Below are 17,104 nucleotides of genomic sequence, written 5' to 3'. Positions count from 1 at the left end.
TGTATGTGTTTTCTTTTAAGAATTTTAGACTACTTTATGGTAGTAGGTATCAGTGCTGCTTTTTAGAAGCCTCTGCCCAAGCATTGGTATTTTAGTGAATATAGATCTGTAAAGTTTGTGCAGATAATATCAAGTTACCTTTTAAATTTAGTAAGAAGTCCCTTTGGACTAGTTCGATATTTAAAATCTGTCTTTACTATAAAATAAGTTTGCAGTTAACTCTGGTTTTAATGTTCTTCTGGTTTAGTTATCTGAGTTAAAGAAAACACTCAACAGCGTTCAGAATGAAGTACAAGAAGCTCTTCAGAGAGCTGGCACAGCTTTGAATAATGAACAGCAAGCCAGACGTGACTGTCAGGAACAGGTAAGTGCTGATTTGGAGCCAGTTATTGATAAATGAGATTTGATCCGAGGGAACGGTTCTTGGAGTATATTAATACATCTTGGGGATGGGCGAACCTCAGAGAAATGCGAAGTTATTTACACTATTGTGGAACTTGAATGAAGATCAGCTGAAAAGTGAAGGCAAAAGTAAATAGTGCAAGAATCACAAGTCAGTCTTCACAAATGGGGAAAAATATAAAAATACGAGTGAGAATAAAACTGAGATAGAATGGGAAAGGAATACAAGTAAGCAGATTAATAATGTTCTCATTTTTAAGTTGGGTAGTATATGAATAACCATTCATTTCATGACAGTTTTTTGGGGGGGGGTGCAAAATGGTGGCCGTCACATTTATTGCTTACTTGTATATAGTTTATGTGTGTGTGTGTGTGTGTACAAAGATTACTTTAAAAATTGAATATAAACGATCTGAGAATTTTGAAGGGGTGGGGGGTGGGAGGTTGGGGGCACCAGGTGGTGGGTATTGTAGAGGGCACAGATTGCATGGAGCACTGGGTGTGGTGTAAAAATAATGAATACTGTTATGCTGAAAAAATAAAAAAATTAAAAATTGAATATAGAGGAATGTACTTCAAAGTAATTAGACAAAAATGAATTATTCTTGATTTATTGCCAAACGTAATAATGTTGGAGATTAAAATGAATGTATCCATAATTCAATATTAAAATAAATTATTCTTATTTCCCTTTGTTGACTTTTAGTTTGTATGCATGTGTGCACGTGTATTTTTACATATCTGAGTTATACTTAGCCTTTATTTCATAAAACCTCCTCCAGATTGCTACATAGTCTTCATAAATTTCTTTTTGAACAGTTCTTTAATATTTCTTCTTTGTTTTTGTGGTGATTGTTTTTCTCCAATTTTTAAAAAAATTCCAGTAGGTTAACATACAGTGTAATACTATTTTCAGGTGTAGAATTTAGGGGTTTATCACTTATATACAACACCCAGTATTCCTTACAGGTGCCTTCCTTTATCCCCATCACCTATTTAACCTATCCCCCCAACCACCTTCCCTTCAGTAACCCTCAGTTCTCTACAGTTAAGCGTCTGTTTCTTGGTTTGCCTTTTTTTTTTTTTTTTTGCCCCATGTTCATTGTTTTTTTTTCCTTAAATTCCACGCATGAGTGAGATCATATGGTATATGTCCTTCTCTGACCTGTTTCTTTTAGCACAATACTGTCCACAATGTTGCGAATAGCAAGATTTCATTCTTTTTTTTATGACTGAGTAATATTCCATTGAATATATATACCATGTCTTCTTTATCCTTTCATCAGTCAGTGAACATTTGGGCTCTTTCCATAATACTGGTATTATTGATAATGTTGCTATAAACATTGGGGTGCAAGTGTCCCTTCAAATCAGTATTTTTTTATCTTTTGGATAAATACCTAATAGTACAATTTGCTGGATTGTAGGGCAGTTCTATTTTTAACTTTTTGAGGAACCTCCATACTGTTTTCCAGAGTGGCTACACCAGTTTGCATTCCTGCCAATAATGTAAGAGTGTTCCTCTTTCTCCACATCTTTGCCAACATCTGTTGTTTCGTGTATTGTTCGTTTTAGCCATTCTGACAAGTGTGAGGTGATATCTTCGTTGTAATTTTGATTTTATTTCCCTAATGATGAGAGTGATGTTGGGATCTTTTCATGTGTCTGTTAACCATCCGTATGTCTTGGAAAAATGCCTGTTCATTACGTCTTAAGCCCATTTTTAACTGGATCGTTTGTTTTTTGGGTATTGGATTTGACATGTTCTTTACGTATTTTAGATACTAATCTTTATCAGATATGTCATTTGCAAATACCTTCTCCTGTTCCGTAGGTTGCCTTTTAGTTCAGTTTCTTTTGCTGTGCCGAAGCTTATTTTGATAAAGTCCCAAAAGTTTATTTTTGCTTTTATTTCTATTGTCTTAGGACACCTATCTAGTAAGAAGTTGGGACAGCCAGTGCCAGAAAGGTTACTGCCTTTTTCTCCTTGAGGATTTTGATGGTTCCTGTCTCACATTTAGGTCTTTAATCCATTTTGAGTATTTTTGTGTATGGTGTAAGAAAGTGGTCTAGTTGCATTCTTCTGCTGCTTCTGCTTGTGGCCGTCCAGTTTTCCCAACATCATTTGTTGAAGGGTCTTTTTCCATAGGATGTTCTTTCCTAGTTGTGGGTTCATTCCTCGGTTCTCTGTTCTGTTCTGTTGATTTATGTGTCTGTTTTTTGTTCCATTATCATCCTGTCTTGGTGACTACAACTTTGCAGTATAGCTTGAAATCTGGAATTGTGATGCCTCCAGCTTTGCTTTGCTTTTTTCAAGGTTGCTTTGGTTATTCAAGGTCTTTTGTGGTTCCATACACATTTTAGGATTCGTTGGTCTAGCTCTCTGAAAAATGATGGTATTTTGATAGGGATTTCATTAAATGTGTACACTCCTTTGGGTAGGATAGACATTTTAATAATACTTATTCTTCCAATCCATGAGCATGAAATGTCTTCCTATTTCTTTGTGTTATCTTTAATTTATTTCATAGTTTTATAGTGTTACTTAGTTTTCAGGGTACAGATCGTTTATCTCTTTAGTTAGGTTTATTCCTAGGTGTCTTATGGTCTTTGGATTGATCTCCTTGATTTCTCTTTCTGCAGCTTTATTGTATAAAAATGTAGTGGATTTCTGTATGTTGATTTTGTGTCCTGTGACTTTACTGAATTCATGTATCAGTTCTAGCAATTTTTTGATAGAGTCTGTCATGTCATCTGCAGATAGTGAAATTTTGACTTCTTTTTTGACTCTTTGGATGCTTTCTCTTTCTTTTTGTTGTATGATTGCTGAGGCTAGGACTTCTAGTACTGTGTTAAATAACAGTGGTGAGAGTGGACATCCTTGTGTTGTTCCTGACCATAGAGGAAAAGCTGTCAGGTTTTCCTATTGAGGGTGATATTAGCTGTGGGTTTTTCATATATGGCCTTTATTATATTGAGGTATATTCCTTCTATCCCTACTTTGTTGAGGACTTTTTTATGAATAGATGTCATACTTTGTCAGATGCTTTTTCCACATCTGTTGAGAGGTTCATATGGTTCTTAACCATTTTTTGTTAATGTGGTGTATCATTTTGATTGATTTGCAAATACTGCACTGCCACTGCCACCCAGGAATAAATCTCACTTGATTGTGGTGAATGGTTCTTTTAATGTACTGTTGGATTCAATTTGCTATTATTTTGTTGAGAATTTTTGCATCCCTGTTCATCAGTGGTGTTGCCTTATAATTCTCCTTTTTAGTGGGGTCTTTGTCTGGTTTTGGATTCAGGGTAATGCTGGCCTCATAGAATGAATTTGGGTGTTTTCCTTCCATTTCTATATTTTTGGTATTTAGTATTCTATTTTTTGGTACATAGGTATTAAGTCTTCTTCAAATGTGTCGTAGAATTCCCCTGGAAGCCAGCTGGCTAGACTTTTTTGTTTGGAGATTTTTGATTACTGATTCAGTTTCTTTGGTGGTTATGGGTCTGTTCAGCTTTTCTATTTCTTCCTGTTTCAGCTTGGGTAGTTTATATGTGTCTAGGAATGCATCCATTCCTTCCATATTGCCTAATTTCTTGGCATGTAATTTTTCACAATATTCTCTTACAGTTTGTATTTCTGTGGTGTTGGTTGTGATCTCTCTCATTCATGATTTTATTTATTTAGGTCCTTTCTCTTTTCTTTTTGACAAGTCTGGCTAAGGGTTTATTAATTTTATTAATTTTTTAAAGAATTAGTTCTTGATTTCATTGATTTGTCCTACTGGGTTTTGTTTGTTTCTTTCTTTCTATGTGATTTATTTCTGCGCCAATCATTATTTCTTTGCTTCTGCTGGCTTTAGGCTTCATTTGTTTTTCTTTTTCTAGATCCTTTAGGTTTAAGGTTAGGTTGCATATATGAGATTTTTCTTGCTTCTTGAGGGGAGCCTGTATTGTTATTATATACTTCCTTCTTAGGACCACTTTTGCTGTGTCCCAAAAAAGGTTTTAGACTATCGTATTTTCATTTTCACTTGTTCCCATGTATTTTTAAATTTCTTTAATTTCCTGGTTGATCCACTCATTCTTTAGTAGTATGCTCTTTAACCTCCATGTATTTGTGGCCTTTCCACATTTTTTCTAGCGGTTAACTTCAAGTTTCCTAGTGATGTGGTGGGAAAATATGCATGGTATGATCTCAGTCTACTTGTATTTGTCTAGGCCTGACTTGTGACTTAGCATGTGATAAGAGTCTGTTCTGTAGAATGTCCCATGGGCACTCAAAAAGAATGTGTATTCTGCTGCTTTAGGATGAAATGTTCTGAATATATCTGTTAAGTCCATCTGGTCCAGTTTTTCATTTCAAAGCCATTGCTTCCTTAATTGATTTTCTGCTTCGATGATCTGTCCATTGATGTAAGTGGGGTGTTAAAGTTCCCTATGATTATTGTATTATTATCAATGAGTTCCTTTACGATTGTTATTGTTTTTTTATTTGGATGCTCCCATGTTGGGGGCATAAATATTTACAATTATTAGATTTTCTTGTTGGATATTATGATATAGTGCCCATCTTCATCTCTTGTTACAGTCTTTGGTTAAAAATCTATTTTCTCTGATACAAGTGTTGCTACTTTGGCTTTCTTTTGACTTCATTTACATGATAAATGTTTCTCCATCCCCTCCCTTAATCTATAGGTGTCCTTAGGTCTAAAATGGGTCTCTTGTAAGCAGCATATATTTCATTAAATAGATGCAGTGTAACTTCTACTTATTCTCCTATTTGGTACATTTAGGTTGTCTTTTGTTATTATAAATAATATAGTGTACATCGTTTCAGAAAATATTGACGAGGCTTATGAGTTTTTAATCTTGTATCAATGGAGGAATAATTTCTTACAGGCTAAAATAGCTGTGGAAGCTCAGAATAAATATGAGAGAGAATTGATGCTACATGCTGCGGATGTTGAAGCTCTGCAAGCTGCCAAGGAGCAGGTTTCCAAAATGGCATCAGTCCGCCAGCATTTGGAAGAAACGACCCAGAAAGCAGAATCACAGTTATTGGAGTGTAAAGCATCTTGGGAGGAAAGAGAGAGAATGTTAAAGGTATTACTGTAGGTCATGATAGAATATTCTGGAGAATTTAAAGGTTTGGGGTTTTTTAAATGTACACTGGGAAGTCTGCTCTTAAAATAGACTATTGTTTACAGGATGAAGTTGCCAAGTGTATGTCTCGCTGTGAAGATCTAGAGAAACAAAACAGATTGCTTCATGATCAGATTGAAAAATTAAGTGACAAGGTTGTTGCCTCTGTGAAAGAAGGTGTACAAGGTCCCTTGAATGTATCTCTCAGTGAGGAAGGGAAATCTCAAGAACAAATTTTAGAAATTCTCAGGTAAATCCAGTGCTTCATCTCTGTGGTATATCAACAACTGTGTAATGCAACTATAAATGTGTAAATTAGGGAAGTGGGGGTTATGAGCTATTTATTTATAAAGCCCATTCCATCCCTTAGTGATCATTTTTGACATTTAGATATATGCCAAATTAAAGAAATGATTAAATTAAATCTGATAGTAAGAAGTTGAGTAGATTCTTTGAAAAACTAAATGCCTTTTGAGTAACTTAAAGATGCACATTTGTAAAGCCATTGTTTATAATTTTAAAAAGCCTCATTATTAAAAGAGGTAAAAATAATTATTAAAGTCAGTGGTTTTTATCATGTTAAAAATTAAGTTTTGAAATGCTGTGTTGTTGGCATTTTTTTTTTAATTCAAATAAAATCTTACATGTTCTTACAGATTTATACGACGAGAAAAAGAAATTGCTGAAACCAGGTTTGAGGTGGCTCAGGTTGAGAGTCTGCGTTATCGACAAAGAGTTGAACTTTTAGAAAGAGAGCTGCAGGAACTGCAGGATAGTCTAAATGCTGAAAGAGAGAAAGTCCAGGTATGTATCCTAAGCTTTAAGAAAGCATTGTTAAGTCGAAAGAGAGCTCATTTTTTGTTTCTTAGGACATAAAATTTAATTTGAAATAAGCGCTTTTCCTAAACTCATAAACTATTAAAACATTATAACAGTGATACTGCATAATGATAAAAGACTAGTGGCAATCAGACTACATGGTTTTAAATTCTAGCTTCATACTATTAGATGTATGTCTTAGGTATACTAATTTCCCAGCTCTTAAATTTCCTCATCTGTAATATTGAGATGATAATAATATTAAGGATTAAGTGAGTTAAAGTACACGAAGCATTTAGAAATATGTCCGGTGCATAGTGAGTACTTAATAAATTTCAGTTATCTTTATTATTATGTTGCACGTATACGTCTGAGTAGTTATTCTTGGATAGGGTTGTAGATAGAAATTGCTACAGAATACTTCTTCCTCAGCAAGGGAGTAAAAAATAGTCAAAACTATCAACCAGGAAAGGAAAAGGAGATATAGTAGTGAACGGATGGTCATAGCAGAAGCTCAACTCCTTAACCTACACTACTGCCTAAAAGCTTATAATTGCAGTGCCCTCATTCTGAGGATATGCAGTAATACAACTTAACATCTGAAAGGAAGGAAATTAAGACCTAGAATCATTTATCTTCTTTTAACTGATTGAGAGTTGTAATGACTGTTGGAATGGCTTCTAGAGAAAAAGTGTTGAAACCCAGGGGAAAGTGAGTAGATTTATGGGATTTATGTTTTCATACAGAAATGAAAAACTTCAGAATTACATCTTGAGGAAACCATCCAATTCAAACATCTCATCATGGAAGTAAACAGACCCTCCAATTCTGTGACATTAACATTTGGAGGAAAAAGAGCAGAATCAGGGTTTTTAAAAAGATTGCATATTCACTTAATTTTCCTTCAGGCAAATATTTGGAAATGCCCAACTGACAAAGTTAGGGGAAAACCAACACCTACACAAAATCAGAAGAGGCGAAAAGTAACATGTTATATCAGAAATAATACCGAAGCAAGGGGCATCTGGCAGTTCAGTCAGTTAAGTGACCAATTCTCGATTTCAGCTCAGGTCACGATCTCAGGGTCCTGGCATCAAACCCCATGTCAGACTCATTAGAGAGTCAGTCTCTCTCTCTCTCTCTCCACCCCCTCCTTTTTCTGCCCCTCCCCCCACTTGCACATGCATGCTCCTTTTCTCTCTCTCTCTCTCTCTAAAATAAATAAATAAATAAATAAATAAATAAATTTTTTTAAAGTAGGATGGCAATGCTGAGCCATAACTTTTTTTTAACATATACTTTTTTTTATTACATTAAAAGCAGGCAGTAGTCTGTTGATGAAAAGGCTGCTTATGCAATTCTGTTACATTAAACTTTATTTACAGGATGTTAAGCCGTTAGAATTAAGGTTTCCCCCGAGAAAAAGATTAATGGAAATATCAGTTGCTTTTCGGACTTGATAGCTGCTGGTCTTAAACATTAAATTAAAAAGAAAAAAAAAAACACCTTAGAACGCAATGGCTTTTATTTCAGTATGCATCCTCATCTCAGCATTTACTGGTCTTGAACAGAAAAAGGGAAAAAGCAGCAATTTGCCAAGACATCAGGCCCACCAATTTTAGGCCTCTGCCTTGCACACTGAGTTCTTTCTTAATCCCTGCTGAGGACTGTGAGAAGCAGCAGCACCAAAACCAAAGTATGCACCGAATTCAAGGTTCTTTGTTTTAGTTGTCAGATTCCTAACTAGACTCAAATGGATTACAGGGATGACCAAATGAGAACTCTGTTAAAAAACTTCAATTTTTAAAAGCAAAAGCAAATATAGTTCATCCAAAGGACACATGTGCACTTATAGGTTTCTTCTGTGGCTTTTCTCCAAGCTTAACCACCAAGAACTTTGAGAGCTGGCTGGTCTGAGAACCCCTGGTGACTGTTCTTTTCACTTCATCCAAACCTGAGCTAAAGAACCACATCAGCCAACGATGACCCCAGAGGGTGGCAGGGCTAAGGACCCAGGATTTATTCCAAGGCTGGCGGAGAGGGAATAAATGTTATTCTAAAACTAAACATGGGAAGTCAGAGACTTCCCAACCTTATCTGATGGCTTCTGTCCAAAGCAAGGAAGTGTCGTGGAAAGTAGAGTGGTAATGGTGCACAAAGGCACTTGAGGAGGAAGGAAAAAACAGCACCCCTCAATTAAGGTGGGGAAAAAGATACAGGCAAAGCCCTGAATTCCTCACCAAAGGCCAATTTCAGAGGAGAGAGAGGGGATTACAATCTGTGCTTGGCCAAGGGTGGTAGTGGGAAATGAAGAAAGGATAGTGGCATTAGGGGGTAGGCATTATTTCAGACCTAAAAAAGAAATCGGGTGTATCTGGAACACCCCCACACACCCAGCAATAGCCCGATAGCCTGTGACCTGAAATCTTCACACCTACTCTAGCAAGCCACCCCAGCTGTTGTAGGGAAGAGAGAGGCAGGGAAGTAGTGGAAGGAAGGGGGGATAAGGCAAGAGACCCTAGGCCACATAATCAGCAGCATGGTGGTTGTGAGATGTGTCTATTCACAGTTGAGTTAGATGTGTCCCACTGGTTATGATGGGAATCAATTTAAATATACTTTCCTGATCCCAGAAGTTTGACTTTATGGATAGTGGTTACATTTGACAGGATGATTTCTTACAGCATAGCATATATTTCAAATGAAGAAAAAAATTAGTATTATTTACAGTATCTCAAGATAAATTGCCCTTGAATGGAAGCTTCCTTTCTAGTACTTTGAGGTCTACAAGGCGTATCTAGAAAATGTACTCCGGAGGAAAACTGCTCCAGTTGAATGGGGAGGAGGGCCTGTGGTTTCTCTTTTTTTTTTTTTTTTTTTTTTTTTTTTTTTTTTTTTAAGATTTTATTTATTTATTTGACAGAGAGAGATCACAAGTAGACGGAGAGGCAGGCAGAGAGAGAGAGAGAGGGAAGCAGGCCTCTTGCTGAGCAGAGAGCCCGATGTGGGACTCGATCCCAGGACCCTGAGATCATGACCTGAGCCGAAGGCAGCGGCTTAACCCACTGAGCCACCCAGGCGCCCCGGTTTCTCTTTTTGATTGATTGCTGTAGCTTCGTCCTTTGGCCTGAGTCATAGCTTTAAAAATGCTGAGGGGGACACCTGGGTGGCTCAGTGGGTTAAGCCTCTGCCCTCAGCTGAGGTCATGATCTCAGGGTCCTGGGATCGAGCCCTGCATTGGGCACTCTGCTCAGGAGGGAGCCTGCTTCCTCCTCTCTCTCTGCTTGCCTCTCTGCCTACGTGTGACCTTTGTCTGTCAAATGAATAAATAAAATCTTCAAAAAAAAAAAAATGCTGAGGGTATAAAGTAATGTGTAAACGATAGATAATTATACCCAGTGAGAACAGAAAAGAAGTTCCTCACAATTGAACGGATATTTAGGAAAGTTGCTCACAACCACAGTGATGAAACAGCCGAATGAAATGAAGAATTTCTTAACAAGGCGGGGAGGGGACTGAGGACAAATAACATTTTAAAACCCTTAATAAATTCAGTATACCAAGAAAAAGAATAGATAAGGGAAGATCAATAGAGATCTGGACTGATGTTTTTACCCAGTGTTAGTACTGATTATTTGTTGGTAGGATTTGTATCTTTTCACTTAAATTGCTGTAATTTCTTGCATTTGTTTAAACTCTGTCATTAGCTTGCATCATAGAAAAAGAAACATGAGAAACTTTCAGAAATTTCCATTTTAAAAGCTGACATTTAAATCCTTTTTACTTTTTGTAGGGAAGATTAGAAGTGGTAAGAAAAGATAGGTCTTCACCAAATGTTGGATGTTGCTGTACACATGTGTTTGAAATCTTTAGGTAACTGCAAAAACAATGGCCCAGCATGAGGAACTGATGAAGAAAACTGAAACAATGAATGTAGTGATGGAGACCAATAAGATGCTAAGAGAAGAGAAAGAGAGGCTGGAGCAGGATCTACAGCAGATGCAAGCAAAGGTTTGGAACTTACTAATCAAGAACAAAGTCATTTTTAATAATAATAGAGTTTTGGGGTGCCTGGGTGGCTCAGTGGGTTAAAGCCTCTGCCTTCAGCTCAGGTCATGATCTCAGGGTCCTGGGATCGATCCCCAAGTTGGGCTCTCTGCTCGGTGGGGAGCCTGCTTCCTCCTCTCTCTCTGCCTGCCTCTCTGTCTACTTGTGATCTCTGTCTGTCAAATAAATAAATAAAAATCTTAAAAAAATAAAATAAAAAAATAATACTAGAGTTTTTACATGAGTTGTTAAAAAAAAAATACTGGCCCTATTTTCAGGTAAGGAAACTGGAGTTAGATATTTTACCCTTACAAGAAGCAAATGCCGAGCTGAGTGAGAAAAGCGGTATGTTGCAAGCAGAGAAGAAGTTACTAGAAGAAGATGTCAAACGTTGGAAAGCACGGAACCAGGTAAATGCAGTTAAACATGGAAACGTTGATTAGTGAAGGGGAAATTTTTTAGGAAGTGGCTAATTTCCTTAAATTCCAAATTTGTGTTTTTCTTTTATTTCTAAAATATTTTTGTGCATAATAAAATGAATTTGTCTAGTTTATTGAAGTGCTTTAAAAAGATTTGTTCACAGGAAATGTTAGAAACTCCAGCTCTAGATGAAAACAAAAGGTTGGAAATCTGCCTTGCCAGATACTAGTTACGTGATTTGTGAGAGCTCCTTAATCTTTCTGAACCTGTTTTTCTCATTTGTAAATATGAAGATATATTACTACTTTTCATTTTACAAAAAATTTAATAAATGTAAAGTAGTTACCTGGCACCTCAAAAATGGGCTAGAGGGGCACCTGGGTGGCTCAGTCTTCAAGCGTCTGCCTTCGGCTCAGGTCATGATCCTAGGGTCCTGGGATTGAGCCCCGTGTCAGACTCCCTGCTCAGTGCGAAGCTTGCTTCTCCCTCTCCCACTCCCCCTGCTTGTGTTCCCTCTCTCACGGTGTCTCTGTCAAATAAGTAAACAAAATTTTTTTTTTTTTTTTTTTTAAAAGGAAAAGAAAATGGTCTAGAATAGTGACTATTGTTATCTGTATAGGATTGTCAAATTTTAGAGCCCATTTATTCCTATTTTTGTCACACAAGCAATCTGAAGAATCGAGAAAGGAGGGTTATCGTCCCAAATCTAGATATATTTCTTAAATTTTGCTGCTCTCTTTCCTAGCTAATGGAATCAATTATATTTAGGATTATCTTCATATTTTTGGTTTCAATTATAATGATTTATAGACATTTTTTTCTTATAAACGTCACTTTAGTGAAAGTAGATATTTAATATTAAAAGCTTATAATTTATCTGGATGCCTTTATTTGGGTCCTTTGTAACTGTTTTGAAATATTTGTTTGCAGTTGTGAAAAAATAATACATAATGACATTTACTTTATTTCCCTTTTCCATTTTGGCTAGGCTTTTTTATTTTTAGCTAAATAGACCAAAGTTTCCATCTTATTTTGTAGTTTGGTGCTTGATCACCATGTATATAAGGCATCTTATGTAAACGTAATTAGATAATGGTGTTGTTTTATTAGCACATTAGTTTTATAGCACATTAGTTTCATAAAACCTATAAAACGATATTATGCATTTTTGCTACTCTAGCATCTAGTAAGTCAACAGAAAGATCCAGATACAGAAGAATATCGGAAGCTCCTTTCTGAAAAGGAAGTTCATACTAAGCGTATTCAACAGTTGACTGAAGAAATTGGGAGACTTAAAGCTGAAATAGCAAGGTAAATGGAAAGAAGCCTTAAATTGTGTATTATTATATGAATTCTTAAGCAAGTTTATTTCTACTCTTTATGTATTGACTCTCCAAGTGCATCCTGAGTTTAGAAAAAATGAAACTTGCTAGAGCCCTTACATGCAGCTTTTCCTTTTTTACTTCTGAAGCCAAGCAAACCATAATTTAATTTTATGTCTTTATATATGATTATTTTTTTAAAAATCTGTACCTTTGGTTCTAAAGTGTTTGTAAATAGAATAACTTCTGTAAGTAGGTTTTTCTTCTTTTGGTTACTGTATATTTACGAGTATTTGGAAGTGTGTAATAACATAAGTTTTTAGAAATTTTTTTTTAATGGTGGCATCTGGGTGGCTCAGTTAGTTAAGTGTCTGCCTTTGACTCAGGTCATGATCTCAGGGTCCTGGGATCAAGGTGTTCATCAGGCTTCCTACTCAGCCGGGAGTCTGCGTCCCCTCTGCCCTTTGTCCCTGCTCACTCACTCTCTCAAATAAATATAATCTTTAAAAAATAAACATAATCTTAAAAAAAAAGTTTCTTTAAATGAATTTACAGTGAACTATTGTCCTTTAAAAGTTATGAAATTTAGGAGCACCTGGGTGGCTAAGTCAGTTAAGCATCTGACTCTTGATTTCAGCTCAGGTCATGGTTTCAAGGTCCTGAGATTGAGCCCTACATTGGGCTCCATGCTCAGCCAGGAGTCTGCTTGCTTTAAAAAATCAAGTTAAGGAATTTAATATTAAAATTGATGTTTCTGGTTTAACTTTTTAAAGTTTTTATGTCATTTGTTTATGTCATTCCCTACTTTTATGAAGCTTGACAACTTATGAATTTTTCTCATCTATATTCTCTTTTCTTTTTTTATAACAGTCTGGCATTTTGAGTAGGAAAGATAATACTTAATTTCAGAGATGAGGAAACTAAGATTCAAAAACATACCCAAGGTCACAATTAGTAGTTGTTAAATCCACACTCTTAATTCAGGTCATCTGCCCTCAAATTCAGTTTATGATGAATATGGGGTTGGCAGACTATAACCTAAATGCCTGTTTTGTTTGTTTGTTTGTTTGTTTGTTTTTATTTGACAGAGAGAGAGATCACAACTAGGCAGAGAGGCAGGCAGAGAGAGAGGAGGAAGCAGGCTCCCTGCTGAGCAGAGAGCCCGATGCGGGGCTCGATCCCAGGACTCTGGGATCATGACCTGAGCCAAAGGCAGAGGCTTTAACCCACTGAGCCACTCAGGCGCCCCTAAATGCCTGTTTTTGCACAGCCTGTAAGCTAAGAAAGATTTTCACATTTTTAAATTGTAAGAAAGGAAGAACATGTGATAAAGACTGCAAAGCCTGACTTACTTTCTCAACACCCAATATGGTAGAAAGAATATAGATTTGATATCAGGGAGAAGTAGATTAAAATCTGTGTACTAACATTTGATTACTGTGTAAAGTTGTGCATGTTAATTAGCCACTGGTAACTCAGTTTTCTCTTATTTAAAGTGGGCATGTATGCCTTTACAGTAAGGGAATAAAACCTTTCTAAAGGATCACAAATTCATCATTTAATGGATTATCTTTTGGAGTGTGTGTGAGTTTTAGTATTTTAAAATACCAAACATTCTAAAGCATATAGTAATATAAATGAAAGGATTTTAAAATTTGAAAAAAGTCTCCTATATTTATCTTTCTCCTTTACCCCATTTTTTTCTTTGTTTAGATCAAATGCATCTTTGACCAACAACCAGAACTTAATCCAGAGTCTAAAGGAAGACTTAAATAAAGTAAGAAGTGAAAAGGAAACCATACAAAAGGACTTAGATGCCAAAATAATTGATATCCAAGAAAAAGTCAAAACTATTACTCAGGTCAAGAAGATTGGGCGTAGATACAAGACTCAATATGAAGAACTTAAAGCACAACAGGACAAGGTATTTTGAAATAATTTTCTCTCTCTCTCTATATATATATATGTACATAAATGAATATATATATATATATGTAATTTTTGGCATACACAGTTTTGGCTTATATACTTTACACACACATATAATGATTCCTGAAAGTCTTATTTCTTTATTATTTTTATTATTGGTCTTTAGATTGTGAACATGAGTTTAAGTTTATATTGATATCTTTATTTGGTTTTAAGATTTGCTCTTTAATATGCCTCACATTACACTGTAAGTTCATAAAGAAATTTTAGTAAATGCTAGGTATTTTTAGTTTAGTTTTCCAGTCTTTAACATTGCCCCTTTTCAAACCTGTTCTTGTAACTCACTGCTGAGTTATATAAAATTATATATATCCAAAAAATGATTGTTCTTTATAATTAATCAGGCTTCATTCATAGCATATCAACAGTGTACATTAACCACCTATCAAAAAGAATTTTTTAGTTCTTACTACATTTTGGATCTAAACTAATTCCCCAAAGTAAAAAAACTTGTATGTTGACTTACATATTTAACACCTGTTAGATTAGAAAATATATTTTAAAAATCCAAAATTCGTACCCCTTGGTGTTGACTGCTATTAGTACTTCAGTATGCCTTCCTTAACATGTTTGTAATGTGTTTTTCCAAAGAAATACGATCATTTTTATATTTTTGTAGCCTGCTTTTCCACCTTACTCATTTCTGTGTCAAACATCCATCTACAATCATTTTGATTAGATGGCTAGTATCCAGTTGTATGGAAAACCCTAACTTCTTTAACTAACAACCTTACTTTCAGGCAGTAGAGTTATTCCATAGAAAGTTCATTTATGAATACTCTTTAAGATAAATGTTTTGTGTAGTTGTGATTATTTCCTTAGATGAACTTTTAGAAGTGGAACTACTAAGTAAAACGTGAAAGTGTATTATTATTGCTTGTCCTCTTAGGTCATGGAGACCTCAGTTCAGTCTTCTGGAGACCACCAGGAACAGCATGTCTCAGTCCAAGAAATGCAGGAGCTCAAAGATACCCTCAATCAAGCTGAAACAAAGACAAAATCACTAGAGAGTCAAGTAGAAAATCTGCAGAAGGTATGAGTGTGAGAGTACTTAAGAGTACATGTCCCTAATTATTTGCCTGTTAAATACTAGAAGAAATATGTTAAATACTCTCTCGTCAAATGGAAACATCTAATCTTTGTTATGCATATTTATTCTTTTTACCTGAATGATTTGTGTATATAAATAGTATCCAGTCATCAGGTATCTACTTTAATGGTGGTTTGACCACCATTTTACATTTATACTTCCATTTAATCTAAATAAGCAGATTAGTAAGTTACATTTTAATTCTGTCTGACATACAGTTTGTATTGATTTGATTGAATTACATGGTGAATACTATGCTTTTCTTTAAAAGACATTATCTGAAAAAGAGGCAGAAGCAAGAAATCTGCAGGAACAGACTGTGCAGCTTCAGTCTGAGCTTTCACGACTCCGTCAGGATCTTCAAGATAGAACCACACAAGAGGAGCAGCTCCGACAGCAGATAACTGAAAAGGAAGAAAAAACAAGAAAGGCCATAGTAGCAGCAAAGTCAAAGATTGCACACTTAGCTGGTAAATTTCTGTATATGCTGAAGTTTGAACTTGAGAGTGAAAGTTGATTATTTGATGCAGGCTTAAAATTTAAATGGGAAAGAAAGAAGTAAATACTATGAAGTGGTTTCTTCGTGTGTGGTTTAAATACTAGAGTGGGATGCCTGAGGGCTCAGATGGTTGAGGGACTCTTGATCTCAGCTCAGCTCTTGATCTCACTATTGTGAGTTCAAGCCCCGCATGGGCTCCACACTGGGCATGGAGGCTACTTAAAATGTATATAAGGCTTATTTAATTAGACGCAGAATTAAAACAGTCTGAATTTTCAAATGATGAGGATGTTCCTCATCTATTTATGAACCTTTCCTAATTGCTGGCTAGTAATAGTAAGTACTATTGGCTTTCTGCTTTGTTGTGTAACTGTTAGTACCTTGTGTTGGTGATCCTTTGGGTCCACAGTGTGCTGTTCAGAGGCCTTCTGTAAACTCCTAGATGGCATTGGATCTTACCAGCCCAGTGATTCAGTTTGTGAAGGGCCCAGTGCTATAATGTTCTGGACATAACTGCACCTTGTTTGCTGTTCTGCTTAGTGAGTGGGTAAATAAAATGACCAGTCAGCTAGTTTTTATTGTAAGCAATTTTTTAAATGATCTGTAATATAGTTTTTCAGCAGTTATTTCATTTAAAAAATGTTACCTAATTATTTTTAGTATGTGCTTTAGATTATATGAAATGAATATTTGACAATTTATAATATCTTTGTATTTTAATAACGTGTTAAAATAGTAAAGGCTGTGTGAAAGGACTTCTGACTGCAGTTTAAAATCATCCTTTATCTTTATGAGATCTTAGAGAAAGTTAACGAATTTTTATGTTGCAGTAGGTACATTTCATATTGGAGTAATAAATATAGATATGTTTAGAATTTTGCTTATTTAGATATATTGTATATCAGTTAATTGTAGATGTTAAAGCTCAGGAATAGAATCTGATAACAATCTTAGTGTACCTGTTGAAGTACACAAATGTTCTTTACTTCCAGTGTTTGATTATAATATTAATAGAATCACGTGGTTACTTCTTTAGGTGTGAAAGATCAGTTAACTAAAGAAAATGAGGAGCTTAAACAAAGGAATGGAGCCTTAGATCAGCAGAAAGATGAATTGGATGTTCGAATGACTGCTCTTAAATCCCAGTATGAAGGTCGAATTAGTCGCTTAGAAAGAGAACTCCGAGAGCATCAAGAGAGACACCTTGAGCAGAGAGATGAGCCTCAAGAACCTACTAATAAGGTGGTTGGCTAATTCTGTGTAAATAAATCATTCTTTGTACATTTTACTTAAAGGTATCTGGTGATTTAGAAGCTTTGTCAGTGAATTTTGGCTAAATAAAGTATACAGAGAGAATTAATAAAAGTAA

General features: G+C 35.5%; 1 protein-coding gene across 3 annotated transcripts in view; it reads left to right on the top strand.

Moving 5' to 3' along the window:
- The window catches only part of TPR (translocated promoter region, nuclear basket protein), a 68,677-nt gene that overhangs the window by 26,395 nt on the left and 25,178 nt on the right, over positions 1-17,104 (top strand). For all 3 annotated transcript variants that reach the window (XM_047705656.1, XM_047705655.1, XM_047705657.1), the window contains exons 25-35: positions 248-364; positions 5,307-5,510; positions 5,615-5,799; positions 6,206-6,353; positions 10,242-10,379; positions 10,694-10,825; positions 12,016-12,146; positions 13,871-14,081; positions 15,036-15,179; positions 15,508-15,706; positions 16,772-16,977. In XM_047705656.1, coding sequence (XP_047561612.1) covers positions 248-364; positions 5,307-5,510; positions 5,615-5,799; positions 6,206-6,353; positions 10,242-10,379; positions 10,694-10,825; positions 12,016-12,146; positions 13,871-14,081; positions 15,036-15,179; positions 15,508-15,706; positions 16,772-16,977 — 1,815 coding nt within the window. The remainder of the gene's footprint in view (positions 1-247; positions 365-5,306; positions 5,511-5,614; positions 5,800-6,205; positions 6,354-10,241; positions 10,380-10,693; positions 10,826-12,015; positions 12,147-13,870; positions 14,082-15,035; positions 15,180-15,507; positions 15,707-16,771; positions 16,978-17,104) is intronic.

This window comes from Lutra lutra, chromosome 15 (assembly GCF_902655055.1).
Source record: "Lutra lutra chromosome 15, mLutLut1.2, whole genome shotgun sequence".
NCBI lineage: Eukaryota > Metazoa > Chordata > Mammalia > Carnivora > Mustelidae > Lutra > Lutra lutra.
This window is presented reverse-complemented; position numbering and strand designations above follow the sequence as displayed.